Source organism: Typopeltis vanoorti, chromosome 8, assembly GCF_054136105.1.
Source record: "Typopeltis vanoorti isolate ZY-2024b chromosome 8, IOZ_Tvanoo_1.0, whole genome shotgun sequence".
NCBI classification, from domain to species: Eukaryota; Metazoa; Arthropoda; class Arachnida; order Uropygi; family Thelyphonidae; genus Typopeltis; species Typopeltis vanoorti.
The window spans coordinates 142,931,227-142,952,595 of record NC_143556.1 but is presented as its reverse complement, the minus strand read 5'-3'; the positions used below and the strand labels follow the sequence as shown (position 1 = coordinate 142,952,595).

The 21,369-nt window shown below is 36.3% G+C and overlaps 1 protein-coding gene across 1 annotated transcript in view; it reads left to right on the top strand.

Moving 5' to 3' along the window:
* Cad74A (cadherin 74A) overlaps positions 1-21,369 on the top strand; it is an 850,889-nt gene that overhangs the window by 413,179 nt on the left and 416,341 nt on the right. The window contains exon 25 of the mRNA XM_090396473.1: positions 7,556-7,745. Within this exon, the coding sequence (XP_090252599.1) occupies positions 7,556-7,745 (190 nt within the window). The remainder of the gene's footprint in view (positions 1-7,555; positions 7,746-21,369) is intronic.

Here is a 21,369-nt window from a genome sequence, read left to right as displayed (position 1 = left end):
AGAGCACAACCAACTGGTACGCACATTCCTTAAAAATACATAATATGTTATTCATTTCCACAGCCTTATTAACATTACACCCAATTAACACCTGTATCAGGTGTTAATTGGCCTGACCAGCAATCTCCTCTCATACTGCAACTTTTCTTTCTTTACCATGCTCATCACCTTCTTAGTCTGCAGTTTATACTCTTCATGGATCCAATCACTACCAACTGTCTCATACTGCCTCCATAATATATTCTTATATTCTTTTCTAACATGGCTTGCTTGATTTCACTATTCACATTTCACTCCTACACTATTTATTTGCTTATTTCTTGGAATGCAGTTTATGTGAAGTTATCACCAAATCCAAAGCACTAACGTTTTTAGTTGCTTCAGTCACATGCTTCCAAGAATATAGAATGGAAAGAAGAGACATGCATGTCTCTTCTTTCCATTCTATATTCTTGTAATTAAAGTCTCCCATCAAGATCACCTTCTTTTTACATTCAAATCTTCCTGAATTTACCAACCAATTTTCCTAATCATTTCACAGTCATCATTCTCTACATTCCCTAGTCTATAACAGCATCCTGTCAGATATACTAGCTTGTTAATTTCAATTTCACACCACACTGATTCAAAATCTGCACATGTACTAGCAGCTTCCACGCAATTCCTCTAAAATGCCAGCAAAAGTTGGTCAATTGGTAGAGCCTCTGCTACTGATGGCTCGCAAAAAGTAAAGCAAGTTTGAGCGTGGTTAGTAGTTGGAAGGGTATCAGTTGTTTGATGCTATTGGCACATTCTCCCTTGATGAGTCTTTGGACTCCTTGGAGGTGTCATATAATTTAATAATAATAATAAATCATTAGCAGTACTTCCTCTCTCCTCTTTTCACCTTCCTATCCCTCCAGAAATATCCTTCCATTTCTATTCCCGACATCACATCGTCATCAGACAACTATGTTTCACTTATACCAATTATCTTTAGGCATACTGACATCAGTGCAACAAACTCCACTCTCTTATTATGAATACTCCTTACAATTAAATACAAACATAACAGTCTCTGTGTCTTTGAGGCCTATAAGCACTAACATTCTACTGTAGCTGCTATTCCACACCTCTCTCTTCAAACCAGTCCCATTTTCCTGATTGTGATTTTCATTCATACTTATCTCATCCTTACCTTTATGCATTTAATCATCTTGCTATGCCACAACCACATCTTATATCCATCTTCCTCCTGTGATATAACCTGTTTGTCTGTGCTATCCTGCTTTACAAGTGCCCTTTAGTGATTAGCTTCATTAACTTCTGATTTTGTGCCATCTCAGAAAACTATAGTCTTTCTAAATCTACCTCTGGAATGCAGAATATGGTGGACAGGAAGAAGATGGGAGATATGATAGAGACCTACAAGTTGGTAAGGGGTTGTTATAGGATCAATGCTGGAGAAGTTCTACAGAAAATAGTGGGAGATTGGGGAAGAACCAGAGGAAACTGTATAAAGAAGGTGTGAGTAGGGGAGTGAGAGGCAGGTTTTTTTCATGCAGAGTTGAAAATGATTGGAATACCTTGCCTGAGAGTGTGGTGTCTGCAGGGAGTTTGAATGTGTTCAAAGCACGGTATGATGAGCTGTGTGTGTGTGATAAAAGGACCTCCCAGATGAGTCTTTGACTCCATGAGGTCTTGGGTGATAATAATAATAATATATGCCCAATATTAAATCCATTTAAATACAATTCATCAGGATTAAGCCATTTCAACTGTCCTTCAAATTCACTTTGAAGATTCACAAATTGAACCCCCTCCTCTTGCCTCACACAACTCAGCTATGTTGTTATTCATTATCTCTGCCCTCCTTCTCAGTTCACTATTGCCGTATATGGGCAGCACACTAACAACTTTTCCAACAATGTTGTTATTACTATTACTATTATTACGGGCAACTCCAGAGAGTCATTAGACTCATCAAGGGAGTCCCCAAATCATATTCATTACAACTATTCGACATTCATACAGTATCTATCATACCTCGCCTTAAACTCATTCACTGTCACAGCATCAGGGAGTGCATTCCACTCATTCACTACTCTAAAAGTAAAGAACCTAGCTCTAACACCTTTACTAACCACACTTTTGCCCAGTTTCCATGGATGTCCCCTAGTCCTCCCACAACCAGCCCTGTTCTCAAAAATATCTTCTGAATTAATTTTATAGAAACCCTTCAGTAATTTCAATGTCTCAATCATATCTCCTCTCCTCCGCCTATCAACCAATTTTTGCAACCCACAAATCCTCAACCTGTTCTCATACAGTTCATTCCACAGACCTGCTATCATCTTGGTCACTCGCCTCTGGATCCTCTCCACCTCCTCCCCATCAAGAAGAAACCTAGGTGACCAAATCTGGGCACAGTAGTCGAGATGGGGTCTTATCAAGGCTCAATACAGAGGAACAATAACCTGCTTGTCTCTGCTTGTCAACGTATTCTTCAACAACCAAGTGATGTGATGAGCTGATTTGGCCACTTTTGCAATGTGTCCCCTAAATTTCAATTCCTTATCCACCAACACTCCTAAATCTCATGCCTCATCAATTTCCTGGAGCACGGTTCCACCAATGCAGTAAACTGCCGCCAATCTTTTCACCCCAAAATGCATAACCTTACATTTTGCCACATTAAATTGACATCCATTCTCCTTAGCCCAGACCTCCAATCTATCCAAATCATCCTGCAAAATTTTGACGTCATCTGCATTCACTATTGCCCTACCCAATTTCGCATCTCCGCAAACAAATGAACTGTTCCTCTCAGATCCTTTCCTATATCATTTATGAACAAATTAAACAGCAGTGGTCCAAGAACAGATCCTTGTGGCACACCACTAGTCACAGGCCGTCTTGTGGACTCTACTCCTGAGTACACCACTCTCTGATATCTCTCCGTCAACCACCCTCCTATCCATCTCACCAACCCTCTATCCATTCCCATATGTTGTAGTTTACAGATTAGAATTCCATGTGGTATCCTGTCAAATGCCTTAGCAAGGTCCAGTAGAATCACTGTAAACCCATTACCCTTATCCAGTTTAGCCATCACTGTGTTAAAATACGTGAGTAAGTTACTGAGGTATGACCTACCCTACACAAAACCATGCTGTCCCCGATACAGTATCCCATTTTCTTCTACCCAATCTTGTATTTTCCTCTTGACTATTTTCTCTAAGACCTTGCTAATGATTCCTGTTATGCTGATTGGCCGTTAATTTTCAACAGCAGCCTTGGAACCACCTTTGTGTAGTGGAACTATTTTCCCCTCTTTCCACCCCCTTGGGACTGACCCAGTCCTGAGGCTCAAATTAAACAAAATGGTCAAGAGCACTGACAATTCTTTGGCCACTTCACGTACGACACGAGCTGGTATACCATCCAATCCCACAGATGTATTGACATTGAGGTTCTGTAATAGACTAGTTACCTCTACTTCATTCATCACAATTCCAGTATAAGCTGTTTGTTCTTCCATTCCTGCAAAGTCACCACTTGGATGATATGCTCTTGCAAAGTGCTCGCTCAGTAATTCCACAATATTGACTGATTCGGTTACCTCCCTACCCTCAGCATTTTTGAAGATCATTCTACCATGAGCATTTTCCCTTTTACTTGCAACATATTGAAAAAACTGTTTTGGATTCTCTTTAGCCTGCGTGGCTAATTTCCTTTCGTAATCTGCTTTTGCTTTTCTTACCACCCTTGTTACTATCCTGGCCTGAGCTTTATACTGTTCCTGCGCCTGATGGTCACCCTTCTCCTTAAATTCCCTCCACAATTGTTTCTTTTTTTGCAGCTCAAGCTTAATAGTGTTATTCATCCATTTAACCCCTACTTGATTTATTATTCGGACTCTTGGTATACAGTCAACCATTGCCTCCTGCAAACAGTTCTTAACCACCTCCCATGCACTATCAACATCCAGCCCTTGCAGTTTTACATGCCATGGCATTGAGCCAAGCACACACCTAAGCTTGTCATACTTACCAGCCCGGTAATTCCACATGTACCCTGTCTTAATTGTAAATTCGACTCCTTTAGCCACCTCCCAAGTCATGACCTTATGGTCACTCTCACCAATTGGTGGCAACATGGTCATGTTCGTTACAGCCACATTCTCAGTTGCAATTACTAGGTCCAGCACTCTCTGCCCCCTGGTATTGTCCAGTACATGTTGCCATAGATAGTTGTCCCTTAATAACCGCATAAAATCCAATTCCTTCCTCCCATGTGCCCTCTCTTCTTTCCAGTCAATGTTACCATAATTGAAATCACCCATAATAATTACCCTCCTTCCACTCATTTCTTCTATTTGCTTATGCATAGTATCCCCACCATCCACTCCATCACCCGGTCTATAGCAGCACCCAATTGTATATTTTGTTCTGCTAGATTCTATCTCACACCCAACAGCCTCAAATGTGCTTTTTTCCCTATCCTGCAGTTCAACTTCTATACTCCTTGGCTGAAGCTCTTCAGCTATCATGAATAACACTCCTCCCCCCTTTTTATTCACCCTGTCACTCTTGAACACGCTATACCCGTCGCATTCAATCCCGCTAGCTTTATCATCTTCTGTCAGCCATGTTTCACTAATACCGACAACCTGTGGCCTGGAAGTGCCAACCATGGCCAAAAACTCTTCCTTCTTGTTCCTAATACTCCTGGCATTAGTGTACATGAATCGCAGAAGCCCATTTTTCCCATCCCTACTGTGATGCCTTATACTAACTATCCCATTCTGATTTGTTGTCCGTCGTACTTGCTCGGGCATAATATACTCATTCATACACTTAACTGCCCCCCTAAAGTCTGCAAATCTACCCCCCCTCTTAATAAATCTAGTTTCCCTGAGTCTGTACATCCACTTCCACATCATTCATCAACACTCTTTCAAGTCTCCGTACACCAACTCCATTCAAATGTAACCTATCCATCTTATATAAGTCCTTTCGCCCATCGAACTCATTCCACACATCCACAAATTCCACACCACTCTCCATGCATAACCCACGCATAAAGTCATTGGCAATTATGGCCCTCCTTCTAAACGATTCGCTGTCATACTGCGGTAAGATACTCACCAACCTAACTCTCTCACTCTTCTCTTTTGCTACCTCAAACAACTCCCTCACATCCTCTATCATTTCCATTTTGTCCTCTTTCAAATCATTCGTTCCTGCCACAATTATCATCTCTTTCACCCTCTGTTTTTGCAGTCGAATAGATTCGCTGACATCCTTTATGTTTGCATCCGGCTGGTACAACTTCGTTAAACTCTCAATTATTACGCCTCTTAATAGCGAATCCCCATACAGCACTCTCCTTTCCTTCTTGCAACAACTTCCTCATGTCTCTATCAACATTCTTTTTTTCACCAACTAAATCATTCATCGCAACTACTAGACTAATTCTGGCCTGCTCTTTCCTTTATTATTATTATTACGGGTATCTCCATGGAGTCAGTAGACTCATCGCGGGAGACCCAAACTAGCAAAACAATATCTGTCATATCTCTTCTTGAATTCATTTACAGACGAAGGGCTCACAACTGAATCAGGCAATGAATTCCACTCGTTCACCACCCTCCAGGCAAAAAACCTTGTTCTGACACCTTTGTTAACCACACTCTTCTTTAATTTCCAGAGATGACCTCTTGTTCTTCCATCACTATCACACAGCTGAAACATTTCCCCTGCATCAATCCTATAAAAACCTTTTAGTAATTTGAATGTTTCTATCATATCCCCTCTTCTTCGCCTATCAACCAATCTCTGCAATCCACAAGCTCTCAATCTTTCAATGTAGGGAGCATTTTTTATATCACTCACCAATTTGGTCACTCTTCTCTGAACCTTCTCCACAGCCTCCTCATCTCCAAGGAATCCAGGTGACCAGACCTGAGCACAGTAATCCAAATGTGGAAGTATCAATGCTTTATAAAGGGGAATAATAACCTCTTTATCTCTGGATGTCAGTGTGTTCCTCAACAACCAAGTAATCCTATGTGCAATCTTGGACACCTTAGCAATGTGTCCTCTGAACTTCATCTCCCTATCTACCAATACCCCTAAGTCCCTAGCCTCATTAAATCTCTTGGAGTACCTTTCCATCGATGTAGTACACAGCTGGTAATCTTTTAATCCCAAAATGCATGACTTTACACTTTTCCACATTGAACTGACATCCATTTTCTTTTGCCCATTTTACCAGCTTATTTAAATCCTCCTGCAAACTTTCAACATCAGCTTGATTTTTTATTGCACTACACAACTTTGCATCATCAGCAAACAACTGAATATCTCCTTTTAAGCCGTTTCCTATATCATTTATATACAAATTAAACAACATTGGCCCAAGCACAGAGCCCTGAGGCACACCACTGGTCACCTGCCTCATTCTGGACTCGGATCCTCCATACACCACCTTATGGTATCTCTCCCTGAGCCATTCTCCTATCCATATCACCAATTTAATATCCATTCCCATCTGCTCCAATTTGCGTAACAGTGTTCTATGGGGTATCCTGTCAAAAGCCTTAGCAAAATCCAGAAGTACCACTGTGTAGCCAGTTCCTTTGTCCAACTCAGATGTTATTCTATTATGAATAGTTAATAGATTGCTAAGGCAGGATCTACCTTTAACAAAACCATGTTGCAAAGCATTTTTGCACCTTTTCTGCAAAGCATTAGTTGTTTGGTTCAATGTTCAAGCATGTTTTGCATACTTTATTAATCATTGCACCTCTAATGATTGAGTTGCTGTATAAAGATATATGATTATCCTTTGACTCTAATTTTGTAATATTAACTTCCTCCTTCTCATTTACATCTTCCAGTTTCTTCTTTAGGTGTTTAAACTCATCTTTTAAATGCTTCATTTTGCTTTTTATTTTGACCAACTCTTGCTTAGGTTGTTTGAGTATGGTCTCAATACTAGCTCCTATTTCGAAATGCTCTAACTTATATTTCTCATCTGTATGTATTGTCTAGCTGGTTTGTCTATTTTGCAGGATGATGAAAAAGAACCTGAGTTGCTAAGAAGAAACAAGCCTGCTACTTCCATATGAGAAAGGATAGGTGAACTGTCATCCTTATGATATCAGTTTGCAGTTTGTCTCTGAGCATAAACATAATTTCTAGTGGTAAAAAATTATGTATTTTATCTTTCATCATGGTTATTCATTTCCTTTATTAGTTATAGCGAGTTGATAATTTTACTTCCTAATCATACATGACTTGTAGCTCTCAGATATTCTGATTTTATTAAGTGGCACACTTTAGTCTTATGGAAGTTGGATAAAGAACGGATTACTAGAAATAGAAAAATAGCAAAAGTTATGATTAAATTGTTTTTATTATTAACTTTTTAATTACAAAAACAAAAATACTTTACTGTGATGTATTTCAGTAATGTAATGTGATCATTTACTATCTCTCTGCACTATCTTTACTATTATATCTTTTCCTTTTCAAAATTAATATTGCATTGGCATTAATTTTTGTTATAGGTTACAATAAAAATTCTAGATGAAAATGATAATGCACCAGAATTCATTCAGTCTTTATATACAGCTGTTATTCCTGAAAATGTTCCAACTGATTTCAGTGTAATTACTGTGAAAGCCAGTGATATAGATGAGGGAAGAAATGGAGAAGTTCAGTATATGATTGTTGAGGATGATGAACTGCAACCAATCAGTAAGCACTACTATAGATTTTATGAGCTTCATTATTTAATTTTTTTTATTTTTAAAAAATCACCGTATTTTTAAAACAGTTAAAGCAAGTTAAAATATTATACTAAATGAAATTTTTGATTTTTCTCATGCATATTATGCTTGCTTAAAGATCAATGCTAGATGACTGGAAGGAGACATTGACATGGTCTGTAAGGATGTGGAGAACTTAAGACTTCTGACCCAGTATCCATTCCTCACCTTCTTATGGTTTGCACTAGGTGTTAGGTATTTGGTATTTGGGAAAATTTGGAGAAAAGAGCAAAGGTAATAATAATGACAAATGCCTGTTGGATTTCTGCTCAGGACATGGACTGGTTATTACTAAAACAATGTTCCAACATAAAAATGTATACAAATTCACATGGAGAGAAGTGGCAAGAATAAGAAAAGTCTCATTGATTATGTTATTGTTACAAGTTACTAAATTTTTATAAGTGGAACTATCTTTTAGGAAAATAAAAGAAACTCAAGATAGATGAGAAAATAAGAAAAGAATTCAGAAATAATTAGAACATTTAATATATGTATTTAAAAAATAACATCTTTACAGATAACAGAAAATAAATTAAATTTCATAAATATACTTGAAATTTTTTAAATTAAAATTTTAGGGTTTTTGATTTCATATTCACAAAATTAGAAATAATGGTCTTAACATCTAATTCCACACATATATCATTTTCACTAGCTATTAACGCCAAACTAACAAGCTTTTTTTGTGATATACGTTTTCTTAAGTAGGTTTTAATCAATTTCATCTTGGAAAAGGAAAGTTCACCGCTCACTACACTAACGGGTAAGGTTAACAGTATTCTTAAAGCAATTGAAAAGTTAGGGATAGATAAATTATTGGATAATAAAATTAAGAATATTGAAATGGTTTTGAATATTTAAATTAGCCTTCTGAAAAATATCCTGGAAAGCACATAACTCGCATATAGTTCTGTTGCATTTACATCTTTATTGTCGCCATCCTTCAAGAGAATCTCTAAATTTTTTTGTAAATCTTCGTTATTAATTTGTAGTATTTTATAAGAAATTGAAATTATCATAATATGTTTTTAGTTGTTCAAAACGGTCTATTAGCAAACACATTGCAACGTCTATAAGTGTATAAAACACATTCACTCTAAATTTATCTTCTGGCAAATGTGGCATTTCATAATGATGCTCGTAGTCAAATTGTTGTGTCTTCTTTCATCGTTGAATTTCTGTACCAGTTTTAAATTCTTGTTCTCCATCCACCTCTTCACTCAGTTCTTTTGCCGTTTTTAGAACTTCTTTAAAATTTATATCTGATCGATACTCTTGTAAGAATATTTTTAATTTTTCGATAGATTCAAAAGCAAGTGTAATGTTCATATTTTTGTCTTGAAGCATTTTACTCACAGGGTTTATTCTGTTAAGGAAATCATGCCAAGTTATAAGAGAGCAAATAAATTTGTAGTCCTTTATTTTAGCACATAATGTTTGTGCTTCATGTTTATTAAAATTTTCATTATTTAAAATTTCAAAAAGGGCATCGTAAATGTTTCCTAACTTATATCGTAGAGGGCGGATTGCATTAATTTTACTTTCCCATTGCGTTTCTGATGGCTGTTTCAGTGTTAATTTTTTTATGTACTTTAAAAGGATTGCCCAATGTTTGTAAGAGAATGAAAAGAAATTATATATTTCTTGAATAATTGCAAAGAAACTAATTTTATCTGCATTCACTTTGGCTGCATCGTTAATGATTAAATTTAGAGTATAAGCAGCACATGGCACGTAAAAAAGCTCAAGGATTTTTGTTCAAAAGCAAATTTTGGAGCCCATATTTTTTCCCTTTCATATTTGCTCCATTGTCATACCCTTGACCTCGCATGTATTCAATGGGAATGTTCCATTTTACCAGTTGTTCCATTATTGTTGCACATAAACCACGTCTTGTGGAATCTGATATATCTGCAAAACCTAAAAGGTTTTCCCTGATCTTGACAATTCCATTGTCACAGGAAACAAAGTGAATAATAGTGGTCATTTATTCTGTTTTGCTTGCATCAGGTGTGCAGTCTAAAATTATGGAATAATATTTAGATTTTCGAATTGATAATAAAATTGTATCCCTGATTGCATTACTTAAAGTTTCCAATATTTCATTTTGACTGTCTTTACTCAAATAGTGTACTGTATTGTTTCATTGCAGGGCCCTTTCAACATGATTATTCCTTTCATATAATTTATCAGATGATCAGCGAAAAGCTAAATTTTGGCTACCAAAGAATTTTATAATTTCAATCAAGCATTCTAAAACACTCGTCCAATGATTCTTTTCCTCCTACATGCTTTGAGGCTGGCAATCAATAGTAGTTTGGTGTTTTAAATTGTTATCGAGTTCCTTCCATTTTAAGAAATTTTTCATGTGAGTTAAAGTAGTCTCATATCTATGCAAAGTTGTATTTACATTTTTTCTCCAATCGTTATAACCTTCTACAAGACTACTTGATTCAGTAGGTGCGAAAAGTTTGCAACAAAAGCAAAAAACAGAATTTAAAGTTACGAAATAAATGAGCCATGTTCTTGGCATGAGCTCCCCGTTTTCCATTTTTCTGTTATAATACGTGTCGCCAAATTTACGACCATATGTATCTCTGGGATATATTATATTTTTCTTTTGAACAGGCTCCATTTCAATTAAAACAACTCGTAGTTTTTCATCAATATTTCCCCATTCACCTGGATCTTCTAAATTTACAGAGACCAACAATGTGTTAGTTTCGTGGTCAACTACAACTAAATCTTCTCCTAACTGTTTTTCACTTAAATCATGCATCTTGTTATCATGCAAACTGGATGATGTGCACGGTTCTTCAACTCTGATATCTGATGTATCGAGTTGGTTACAATCTGCATGAGAATATTTTAATATTTTAACAAATTTATTAAGAGCCCCACTTTGTTTCTTAATATCTGCTTCTTTCGCAGCATGATGCTTACGATTTTGTGCACCAGATAACTATTTTTAAATTTTTGATTCCATTTCTATTTTATACCCACAAGAAATTATTACACAGCACTACACAGAGATGAAATAAGCCCACACTGCACTACTGTCAGTAGCCTACTGAGATGAGTACCATATTATACGACACGACACAGAGACGAAATAATAGTCTGCACTGCGCTACTGCATATGAATGGTTAACTAGCCACAAATGTTTTGTACGAAAATTCGTTTCTGCACATAAAAACCGTTCACCGTTTCACTGTAGATTGACTGCAGCAGACACAACATACTGCAGGCAAGCATTTAGCCTGCTCTCTCGCTGCAAAATTGTAAACAGCCGGCTGATCAAAGAGGCGGCAATATACAATTTTTTTAAAAATTGTATCCGACCTTATTTATTTTAATATTGATCATTCTAAGAATTTTTTGTTTTTTTGATAAAAATTTTGTTTCTTAAAAATGAACTTATGAACCATGCCCCGGCAGCGACGCCCACATGCACTGCATACTCTGCTTGCCCGCTTCCACTGGCCCTGGTTATATCATGTAAGTTGGATATTATCTGTTTCTTCTTTATTCATCATTTGCATTGTCCTCATGGGGTTAGATATTATATTGACCAATAAATACTCTATATTTGAGCTGTAAGTCACCATTTGGAATTGAAGATACAAGAAGATGGCAGAATGTTAAATCAGGTGTCAAACAAGGATGCACATTATCTGTACTGTTATTCATCATTTATATGGATCACATTATGTAGGAAATTGGCATTAAACCTGATATCAGAATTGAAGGTGTTGTTCTCAGCTATGCAGATTATGCCATACTCCTAAATAAATCCATTACAAGTCTAGAGGATTTTATGGCTAAATTGAATAACTGCAATGACAGGTTTGATATGAAAATCAGCAATAAACATACAAAGACAATGAAAATAGGCAAAAGCATCAACTGCATCCTGAATGGAGAACTTATAGAAGTAAAACATTTTAGTTATTTAGGTCGACTTTTTTGTGAAAATTGCAAATTAATTATGTTAATAGACAACAAAATTATCACAGCTAGTATGGTAGGAAATCAATTGAATAAATTTATATGGAATAAGAAAGAAATTAGGCAAAACACTAAACTTCTTGATTACAATATAGTGTTGAACCCAGTCTTAACATATGGATCTGAAAAGTTGGTTAGAAATAAAACATCTTGATCAAAGATGGAGCGACTACAGTTATGAGTTCTGAGTGTGATTAGGGAGTAAACCGATGTCTTTAATGGCAGCATCATATTAAAAACGAGGAAATTATGAAAGAACTTGACAGGAATGTGTGAGCAAAGCTAACCTCAGCTGGTATTGTTACTTAAACAAAATGGTATTGGAAAGGTTAGTAAAACAGGTACTTTTTGTGATAATGACTGGAATATGACCCATAGGAAGACAAAGATCTAAATGGATTGATACAGTAAGAAGTGTATTAGAAGACAGAAATGTAAAATGTGATAATATTGGAGTCATGAGAGATATAGATTAATTTGGAGACAAATTGTTGATAGTAAGTTAATAATGATGTATCTTTTTCATGTATACTATTATAATATCTGGAATCTGATGATTATGAATACTGGTGACCATAGCTGAGCACAATAATCAGTTGGTGATCATATCAGAGCTTTATAACATTAGAATTAGAATCAATCCTCTGCTATTTCTGCTGCCTCTTTATCAATATTGTGACAAAGAGGCAGAAGACAATGATCTGTTGCTTCCTCTCTTACAGTTCCACCAATAGAATATGAAACCACCCATTAGTGGATCCCAAATATCAAGACCTTACATTTAATTGCATTGAACCATTATCCCCATTCTTTTGCCCATCTGTCAAGCTTATTCATATCCTCATCAGCAAATCATCTGCAAACAACTGAATTTTCTTCTGCAAATGACTGACAATGTCATTGACTTAATGGTTTAACAGCACAGTTCCTAGTATCGATTCCTGTTACTCCACTTGTGACCTCCTTCCTTCATTCCACTCCCTTGTTTGCAACTGGTATTATCTATCAGTCGGTCGGTCTCCAATCCAATTTACCTTTCTAATCTAAACCCCTGCATGTTTTTTTAAAAATCATCTTATCATGTAGCACCCTGTCTTTGTCAAATGTCTTTGTAAAAAATAGTGGGTTGTCATGCACAACCCACTATTTTTTCCTCATTAACAGCTCTTCTTGCTTTGAAGTAAATTACTGAAACAAGATGAAATAAAAGTGTTCCTTAACAAATCTATGCTGAAACTCTCAGATATCGTTATCCTGCCCAATGCTATCTATAATCTTTTGCTAATTTTTCCCAAAATCTTAACAGCTACAGAAGAAATACAAACTTGTCTGTAGTTTACTTCATTAGTTCAACACCTCCATTCTACCACCACCCTTATACAATGATCAAATCTTGCCCTCCTTCCACCCTTTGTGCACTTTTCTATTAGCCATTCTTTCATTGAAAAGCCAGTCAGTGAAGCTGTCAGTTCTTTTGCACATTTTCTTAAAACATTTGGTGAAATCCTATCATTCCACTATATCCTTATTGACATCTGGAGTATTTAGTTTTCCTTTTGCTCATCTAATCCTTAAATACTCCCCATACTTCTAGTAATAAAATGCCTACATGATGACATGCCGATGTGTGAGTTTTACGACACCAGACTGTCCATTATTCATATTTTAATCGATTTTCCTCATTTCATCAATGAGCGTGGTTATTATTTTAGACACTTCCGTATTCTTTCTAACTTTGTGCACTCAGAAAGATTTTATTAGACCTATCAAGTGTCAGCCTGCTTTTTTAATTTTTACTGAGCTTTTAATTTAAACCATCTTGTATAGTTTAGATAACCAGGCCAGCCTGGTTGGCCGAGTGGTTAGTGTATCTGCTCTCTAGCCAAAAAGGCTGCAGGTTCGAATCCCTCTGTGGGCGTGGATGTTTGTGATTGTCTATGAAAATAGTGGTGGTGGTTGGTAGTAGAATACGCTGGTGTAGATGATGAAGGTAGTTGTGGTTAGTGGAGTGGTGGAGATGGAGAGGTGTTGAGTAGGTGCCCTTCCTCGATGAGTCTTTGGACTCCATGGAGGTGTTATGTAATAATAATAATAATAATAATAATATGTACATTTTATGAATTTTAATACTTTTTTTAAACTTTTTTTGCATCTGTTTTATATCCATCTTTTACATTTGTTTTTCTACGCTGATTTTTATTTGTTTAAGGAACTTATTTATTACGTAGTATATGTCTAAGAAATATTTCATTTATTATGATTGTTATTATATCTATATATAGATTTAGACCTATATGTGCCACTTGTTTATTATGTGTTCTGGTACAGCATATCATAGATGCCTTTACTTCATTAAACCACAAGACAAACAAACAAATAAATTGTCATTGGCACTCTCTCTCTCTCTGTCATTCTTCCCACAAGCACTTCTCTCTGACACTTTAATCTGTACATGCTGAATAATTGAATCTCAACACTTTTTGCTTTGAACTGACATTTACACAATCATACAGACATCAGTTAAACCATCTCTCTCTCTCTCTCTCTCTCTCTCTCTACTGCACTGCTCAAGGTCAAATCCATAGATACATCTTTCACATCCTTTTCAACCTCTAGCATGTTATTGGTTTCCACAAATTAGCACTCATCCATTTCTGAAGCACTGTCTCTGCTACATCTGAATCCCAAGATAGAAAACTTATATCACACAGTGCTTTCTGCTGCTTACATTTCACACACATACACACATTTCTCACCCGTCACATTTTTAAACCACAGGATATGTGCATACCACATGCACAACAAACTACAAAATTTTCAACTATGCTTGGAATAATAATCTTTAAATGGTGCCAAGCTGGGTGACAATGTGTTAGATCTGGTGGCTCCGTGATGATATGATTGGAATGGATACAGCACAAAGACAATAAATTTGTCTTTTTGTTGTATTATCCAAAACTATTAATTTCAATAGCATAAAATTAAAATCCAGTATTGGTAACAAATCACATACAATATAATCCTACCTTACTACTAATGTTTATCTTTTTTAAAACAGCTCATTTCAGTCAGTATTGCTTTTGTTTGCTTACACTTGGGAAAAGGATTGAACAAGAGTATAATTTCTTGTTTGGTATAATAAACCTACTTAGAATATGGGTATTAAAGAAAAAAAGAAATAAAAATTGCCACTTATCAGAGATGATTAAGAAGCAATATCTGAAGGTATTCAAAAAAGGTCATAAGACTACATAAGATAGGTGTAAATTGTATGAATGAAAAGATTAAATGTACAATTCTTGAAGAAGAAGATATTGTGAAAGCAACATGAAATGGATAATGGTAATAATCAGTTTCTTGAGGGAATACAAAGAAGAAACGTGGAAGGACAGTAAAAGTGCATTATTAGCAAAATTTAGCCAATCAGGCAATTAGAATCATAGTGAGTTCTTCTTTGTATATGTGACTAATAGAAGAAACAATAGTTCTTGTAACTATGAAAAAATTCTAATCCCAAATATATCTGCAATATAGCGAAATGCCATTGTGCTACTTCTATATGTAAAATATCACTTCTGCATTCATCTAATTATCACTATCTCCTTGGGTCTAGCTCCCATTGATGAGACCTCATTAAAGAGCAAAGCTGGTCTTGGGAAACAGTCCTTCCCATAATGTTTACATAGGCAATATACACATCCAAAAGAAAGTGTACTGTGCATTATGAAATACTAAGACAATTATATGAAATCATCTGCTCAATGATGTTTAGCAGAGTTCCATTTCTAGAGTTTCCATAATCTTACATTGCATATAATTATGGCAGTAATGAGCACCTTGGCATATAGAAATAAAGAAGTATCACTTTATAAGGCCTTTATCATGCTCTGTATAGATTTGGCCACCTTGTTTTCATGGGGATGAGGATAATATTAGAAAGGGTCCAGATTAATGTGAACGGGATTTTTCATAGCATGGAAGAGACAGTGGTAAAACAAAGCATCATCTGTGACAGCTATATAAGTAGGCTTTATGAAGCAGGTTCTTTTTGGAGAGTAATTGTAGAAATGGGGAATGTAAGGGACAGTTCAGTGATCTTTTTGTGTAACAGTATGGGCCTACTGTGATGAGCCTTTTGATTCCGTGGAGTTACAATAATAATAATTATTATGCTGATGATGGGAATTTACTGCAGGCAGTCAATTAAGCTAGAGACTTGGTGTTCATAATAGATAGAGAGTTTAAAGTTTGTGTAGTTTCATCATCACATTGAATAACTGCACTCTTGAAGAGAACACCAACTTGTAAGAAAAAGGAAATTATTCTACAAGGCTTCGATAAGACCACATGGGTTGTGAACAGATGTGGATTCAGTGGAAAAGATCACTTGTGGTAAGTAATCAGTATGATAACTGGTGCCTATATAATTGCACATATGAGGACAGAGAGAATGTGTCTCCAAAAATTGAGTGATAGATGTAGGAGAGGTGATGGGATGGGATGGGATGGAATGTGGTGTGGCGTGCTGTAGCATTGCAGCTTATGATAGATGGAGATAGGACTAAGGGTAGTCTCTGGAATCTAACTAAGGTATGTGAGGTTTGGGTTCTTTCACAGCATGTGGTGAATATGTGAAATGAACTACCATTAGATAACATGAGCACTTCTTCAGTGAATAACCTTCAAGGAGAACTATGATAATTATTTAAATTATTATTATTATTATTATTACAGGTATCTCCATGGAGTCAGTAGACTCATCGCGGGAGATCCAAACTAGCAAAACAATATCTGTCATATCTCTTCTTGAATTCATTTACAGACAAAGAGCTCACAACTAAGTCAGGCAATGAATTCCACTCATTCACCACCCTCCAGGCAAAAAACCTTGTTCTGACACCTTTGTTAACCACACTCTTCTTTAATTTCCAGAGATGGCCTCTTGTTCTTCCATCACTATCACACAGCTGAAACATTTCCCCTGCATCAATCCTATAAAAACCTTTTAGTAATTTGAATGTTTCTATCATATCCCGTCTTCTTCGCCTATCAACCAATCTCTGCAATCCACAAGCTCTCAATCTATCAATGTAGGGAGCATTTTTTATATCACGGAAATATGAGTGACTGAAAGAGTTCTCCGTCAGTGAGTTCTTGAACTCTGTGGAGAAGTATTCATAATAATAACTATTTTGGCTGTTATGACATGACACTTTCATGAGTCTGACTCATTACAGGAAGGCGCCCTACACCACTAACACTACATAATCCACTTTTCACACTGCGCCATCAACCTCAACTTATACACTATATATGCTTCCATCCATCACACATACTGTTCATCTGTTGACCACTAATAGTATTTTTTTTATTATTAATTGCCTATGTTTCTGGCCGATTTTGCTTATATACTGTTGAGATTAACTAATTCACCTTCACTTGAAAAAGTTTCTGAAAATTCCTTTTATCATGATAAGAACTTAATTTAGTTCTACAATCTGAAGTTGCACTGTTCTCTCATTCTTCTAATTATGCTGTGGGATAAGTGTCTATAATAATAATAATAATATCGATCTGACACAGTTCTTCAAGTTTGGCCAAAGTAAGATAAATTGCATGCACATGGTATGAAAGTGAATGGAGAATTCCTTGGGAGAGAGTTGATAAAGGTGGACATATAAGATGGAAATAAATTTGCTCCGGTCATTTTGTATGTATTTTGTGCTGTTGGGATTGTAGTCTTTGGCTAAAAAAAAAGTTGCAGATAGTTTATAGTATCTAGAATGAGGAGTTAAATGAACACATAGCTCTCGCTCTATTTGCTGAAGTTTTTATACCATGGCTATCCATGGTATTGTGCATATTGTGAATGACAGACTGTTACTTGTTTGTTTCTTTTTTTTTTTTCTTTTTTTTTTTTCCTATTTTTCCCCAATGGTAAAGTGAATTTGATAAGTGTTGGCTAAATAAATTTTCTTGGAGAGTCAACGTTCTGTGCATAGTTCACTTTTGCATGCTGCTACTACTGTATCAGCATAATAAATTTAGTTTAATCCTTTATCTAAGTGTGAGCAAACAAAGTTTGTGCCAGAAAGTATCTTCAGGATTGGGGTAAGGTAGTACAACACCAGGCAACTCGTTGCAAAGGTGGAGCAAGCTAACATCACTCCTATCTCAGTATCTCTCATAATGCAAAACACATCTCCTTGCAGATATGTATAATATTATGCATTAAGGGAAGGGCCACTACCCAGACTAGTTTTGACCTTTATTGAGGTCTCTTCACTGAAAGAGCCAGGCCCAAGTGGAGACACCAGGCAGAAGCATTAGCAAGGTCATCTCTACCTATAGGAGTTGTCAAACGGTGTGCCACCTTTTTATTAAATTACTCTGGATTTAGAGAAAGATGTTGAAAGCTTTTTTTTCACTTGATTAGACTATAATAAATTTAGTTTAATCCTTTATCCAAGTGTGAGCAAACAAAGTTTGTGCCTGAAAGTATCTTCAGGATTGGGGTAAGGTAGTACAACACCAGGCAACTCGTTGCAAAGGTGGAGCAAGCTAACATCACTCCTATCTCAGTATCTCCCATAATGCAAAACACATCTCCTTGCAGATATGTATAATGTTATGCATTAAGGGAAGGGCCACTACCCAGACTAGTTTTGACCTTTATTCAGGTCTCTTCACTGAAAGAGCCAGGCCCAAGTGGAGACACCAGGCAGAAGCATTAGCAAGGTCATCTCTACCTATAGGAGTTGCCAAACGGTGTGCCACCTTTTTATTAAATTACTCTGGATTTAGAGAAAGATGCTGAAAGCTTTTTTTTCACTTGATTAGACTATAATAAATTTAGTTTAATCCTTTAACCAAGTGTGAGCAAACAAAGTTTGTGCCTGAAAGTATCTTTAGGACGGGGATAAGGTAGTACAACACCAGGCCACTCGTTGCAAAGGTGGAGCAAGCTAACCACTCCTATCTCAGTATCTCCCATAATGCAAAACACATCTCCTTGCAGATAGTGGCCCTTCCCTTAATGCATAATATTATACATATCTCCAAGGAGATGTGTTTTGCATTATGGGAGATACTGAGATAGGTGTGATGTTAGCTTGCTCCACCTTTGCAATGAGTTGCCTGGTGTTGTACTACCCAGTCCTGAAGATACTTTCAGGCGCAAACTTTGTTTGCTCACACTTGGATAAAGGATTAAACTAAATTTATTATAGTCTAACCAAGTGAAAAATAAACTTTCAGCATCTTTCTCTAAATCCAGAGTAATTTAATAAAAAGGTGGCACACCATTTGGCAACTCCTATAGATAGAGATGACCTTGCTAATGCTTCTGCCTGGTATCTCCACTTGGGCCTGGCTCTTTCACTGAAGAGACCTCAATAAAGGTCAAAACTAGTCTGGGTAGTGGCCCTTCCCTTAATGCATAACATTATACATATCCACAAGGAGATGTGCTTTGCATTATAGGAGATACTGAGATAGGAGTGATGTTAGCTTGCTCCAACTTTGCAACGAGTTGCCTGGTGTTGTACTACTTTACTCCAGTCCAGAAGATACTTTCAGGTGCAAACTTTGTTTGCTCACACTCAGATGAAGGATTAAACTAAATTTATTATAGTCTAACCAAGTGAAAAATAAACTTTCAACTGTATCAGCAGCAGGTAGAGCTAAAGCATTTTGGAATGGTGGTTAAGATTTTGCATGAACAAAATCATTTAGCAATAGTGCTAGTGCTTGGCATGGTTCAATATTCTAGTGCAGCCAACATGAAGCTGAGCTTTAGCTCATAAAGCTGCTGATAAAAGCTTATTATGCACCAAACCATGAGTCTAATCAATCAGAGGTCAACTCCACTAACATGCTGGAGTTAGGCCCAAGTGACTGGCTTGCTGAAACCAACCTTACTATTTGGACGAGCATCCCCAAATAATCTTTAAAAAACATTGAATCTGTGGGAACTGGACCCATGGAGGTGCTGAAAGCTAAATCAGTATAGAAGAAATTATTCTGTATATGTGTAGGGAAAACGGTGTGCTGAATATTCCATTGTTTTAATATCCTATAATGCATATAATACTTACTTTTGGACATGTATATTGCAATGGATTATGAAAGCTCTCTACACAAATTAGTTTTGAAGTATCATTCATCAGTGACTGTTATATCCATGGATATACTGAAAGAGCTAAATCAATAGTTTTCAATCTTGCTAGAACTATCTCTTATGTAGAGTGTTTTAATAATATTCTAGTACATGAGTTTCCTACCTGTATATAGAAATATGAATTCTAATTGATTGAACTCTCAGTATTCTCCATGGTTGTAGCTCCCACTGATTAAACAGTTTTTATAAATGGTAAAGTTGAGTCTTCCCAAATCAGTGGCTGACATGCTGGTAGGCTTTGTCTGCCACTGAGCATAGGGAAAGTTCAGTGTATAGTCAATTTTTGTTGAACTCAGTCTCAGCATAGTAGCGAGCATTTATCTGCAGAGTTATTGTTTGGCATGCTGGCATGCAGAGCCAACACAGAGATCCAATATCCTGATATTGGATTTTTCATATATATATATATATATATATATATATATATATTTTTTTTATCCAGGTTTTAGAATAGAATTGCAAGAGAGTGGTTTTTTTAGAGCTACTCAGGCTACTCATAAATGGGGGTCCTATTGCTTTTAAACAGATTCTTCTACCTCAAAGATTGTACATGCTTTAGAAGTCAGTTTTTTGTATTATTATCATTTTTACATCTTTCAACTGTATTATGCCAGTGATTGCAGTAGTGTCCCCAATAAACTAGCAATTCAAGCTGACAATCTTCACAACATTGAAGGATTTATTTATTTTTTCTTTTGTTTAATGTTTCTGCTGTTCTTTTTATTTTATTCGTATGGGGGTTCCTCCCCCATTCCTCGACTGCCCCTTAGGACTGGTTGAGCCCTCCTAATGAGGATTAAGTACTGTAGCCTGTGTGTTCATGTGGCCGGTTTGCCTGCTTGCAGGATGAAAAACCTGCTAACTTGTCTATGGCTGAGAAAGATCCTTAAGCTCCTCACGTCATTGACAGGAATCGAACCTAGGACACTCCATTCCCAGACACATGGTTGCGAAGTGCATAGCCACTCAGCTAACCCCACAGACGTCTGCTGGTAATCTCATTTGATATTACATAATGCAATTTATACTTGCACTTTGGGATTTCTTTCAAACACAACACAACACACCATAATTTTGCTATAGTTCTGTCATAACATTTTCGGTTATCTGTAATTGTTTATATCAATAGAATTTTTTTTTTCCCATTTCAGTTTTTCACTTTTCAAATTAAAGGATTTATTTTTCTTTTACATATGAACAATTTTACACATCCCACAAATGTTATAACCTGGGTTATAACATTTGTAACCTAGGTTAACTCACCTGGGTTACTATGATGTGATGCTTTGGTTTTAGATATCCCAAGAGAATTAAAATTCTAGAATATGAAGATGTAAGACAAATAATTAAGGTTTTAAAAGA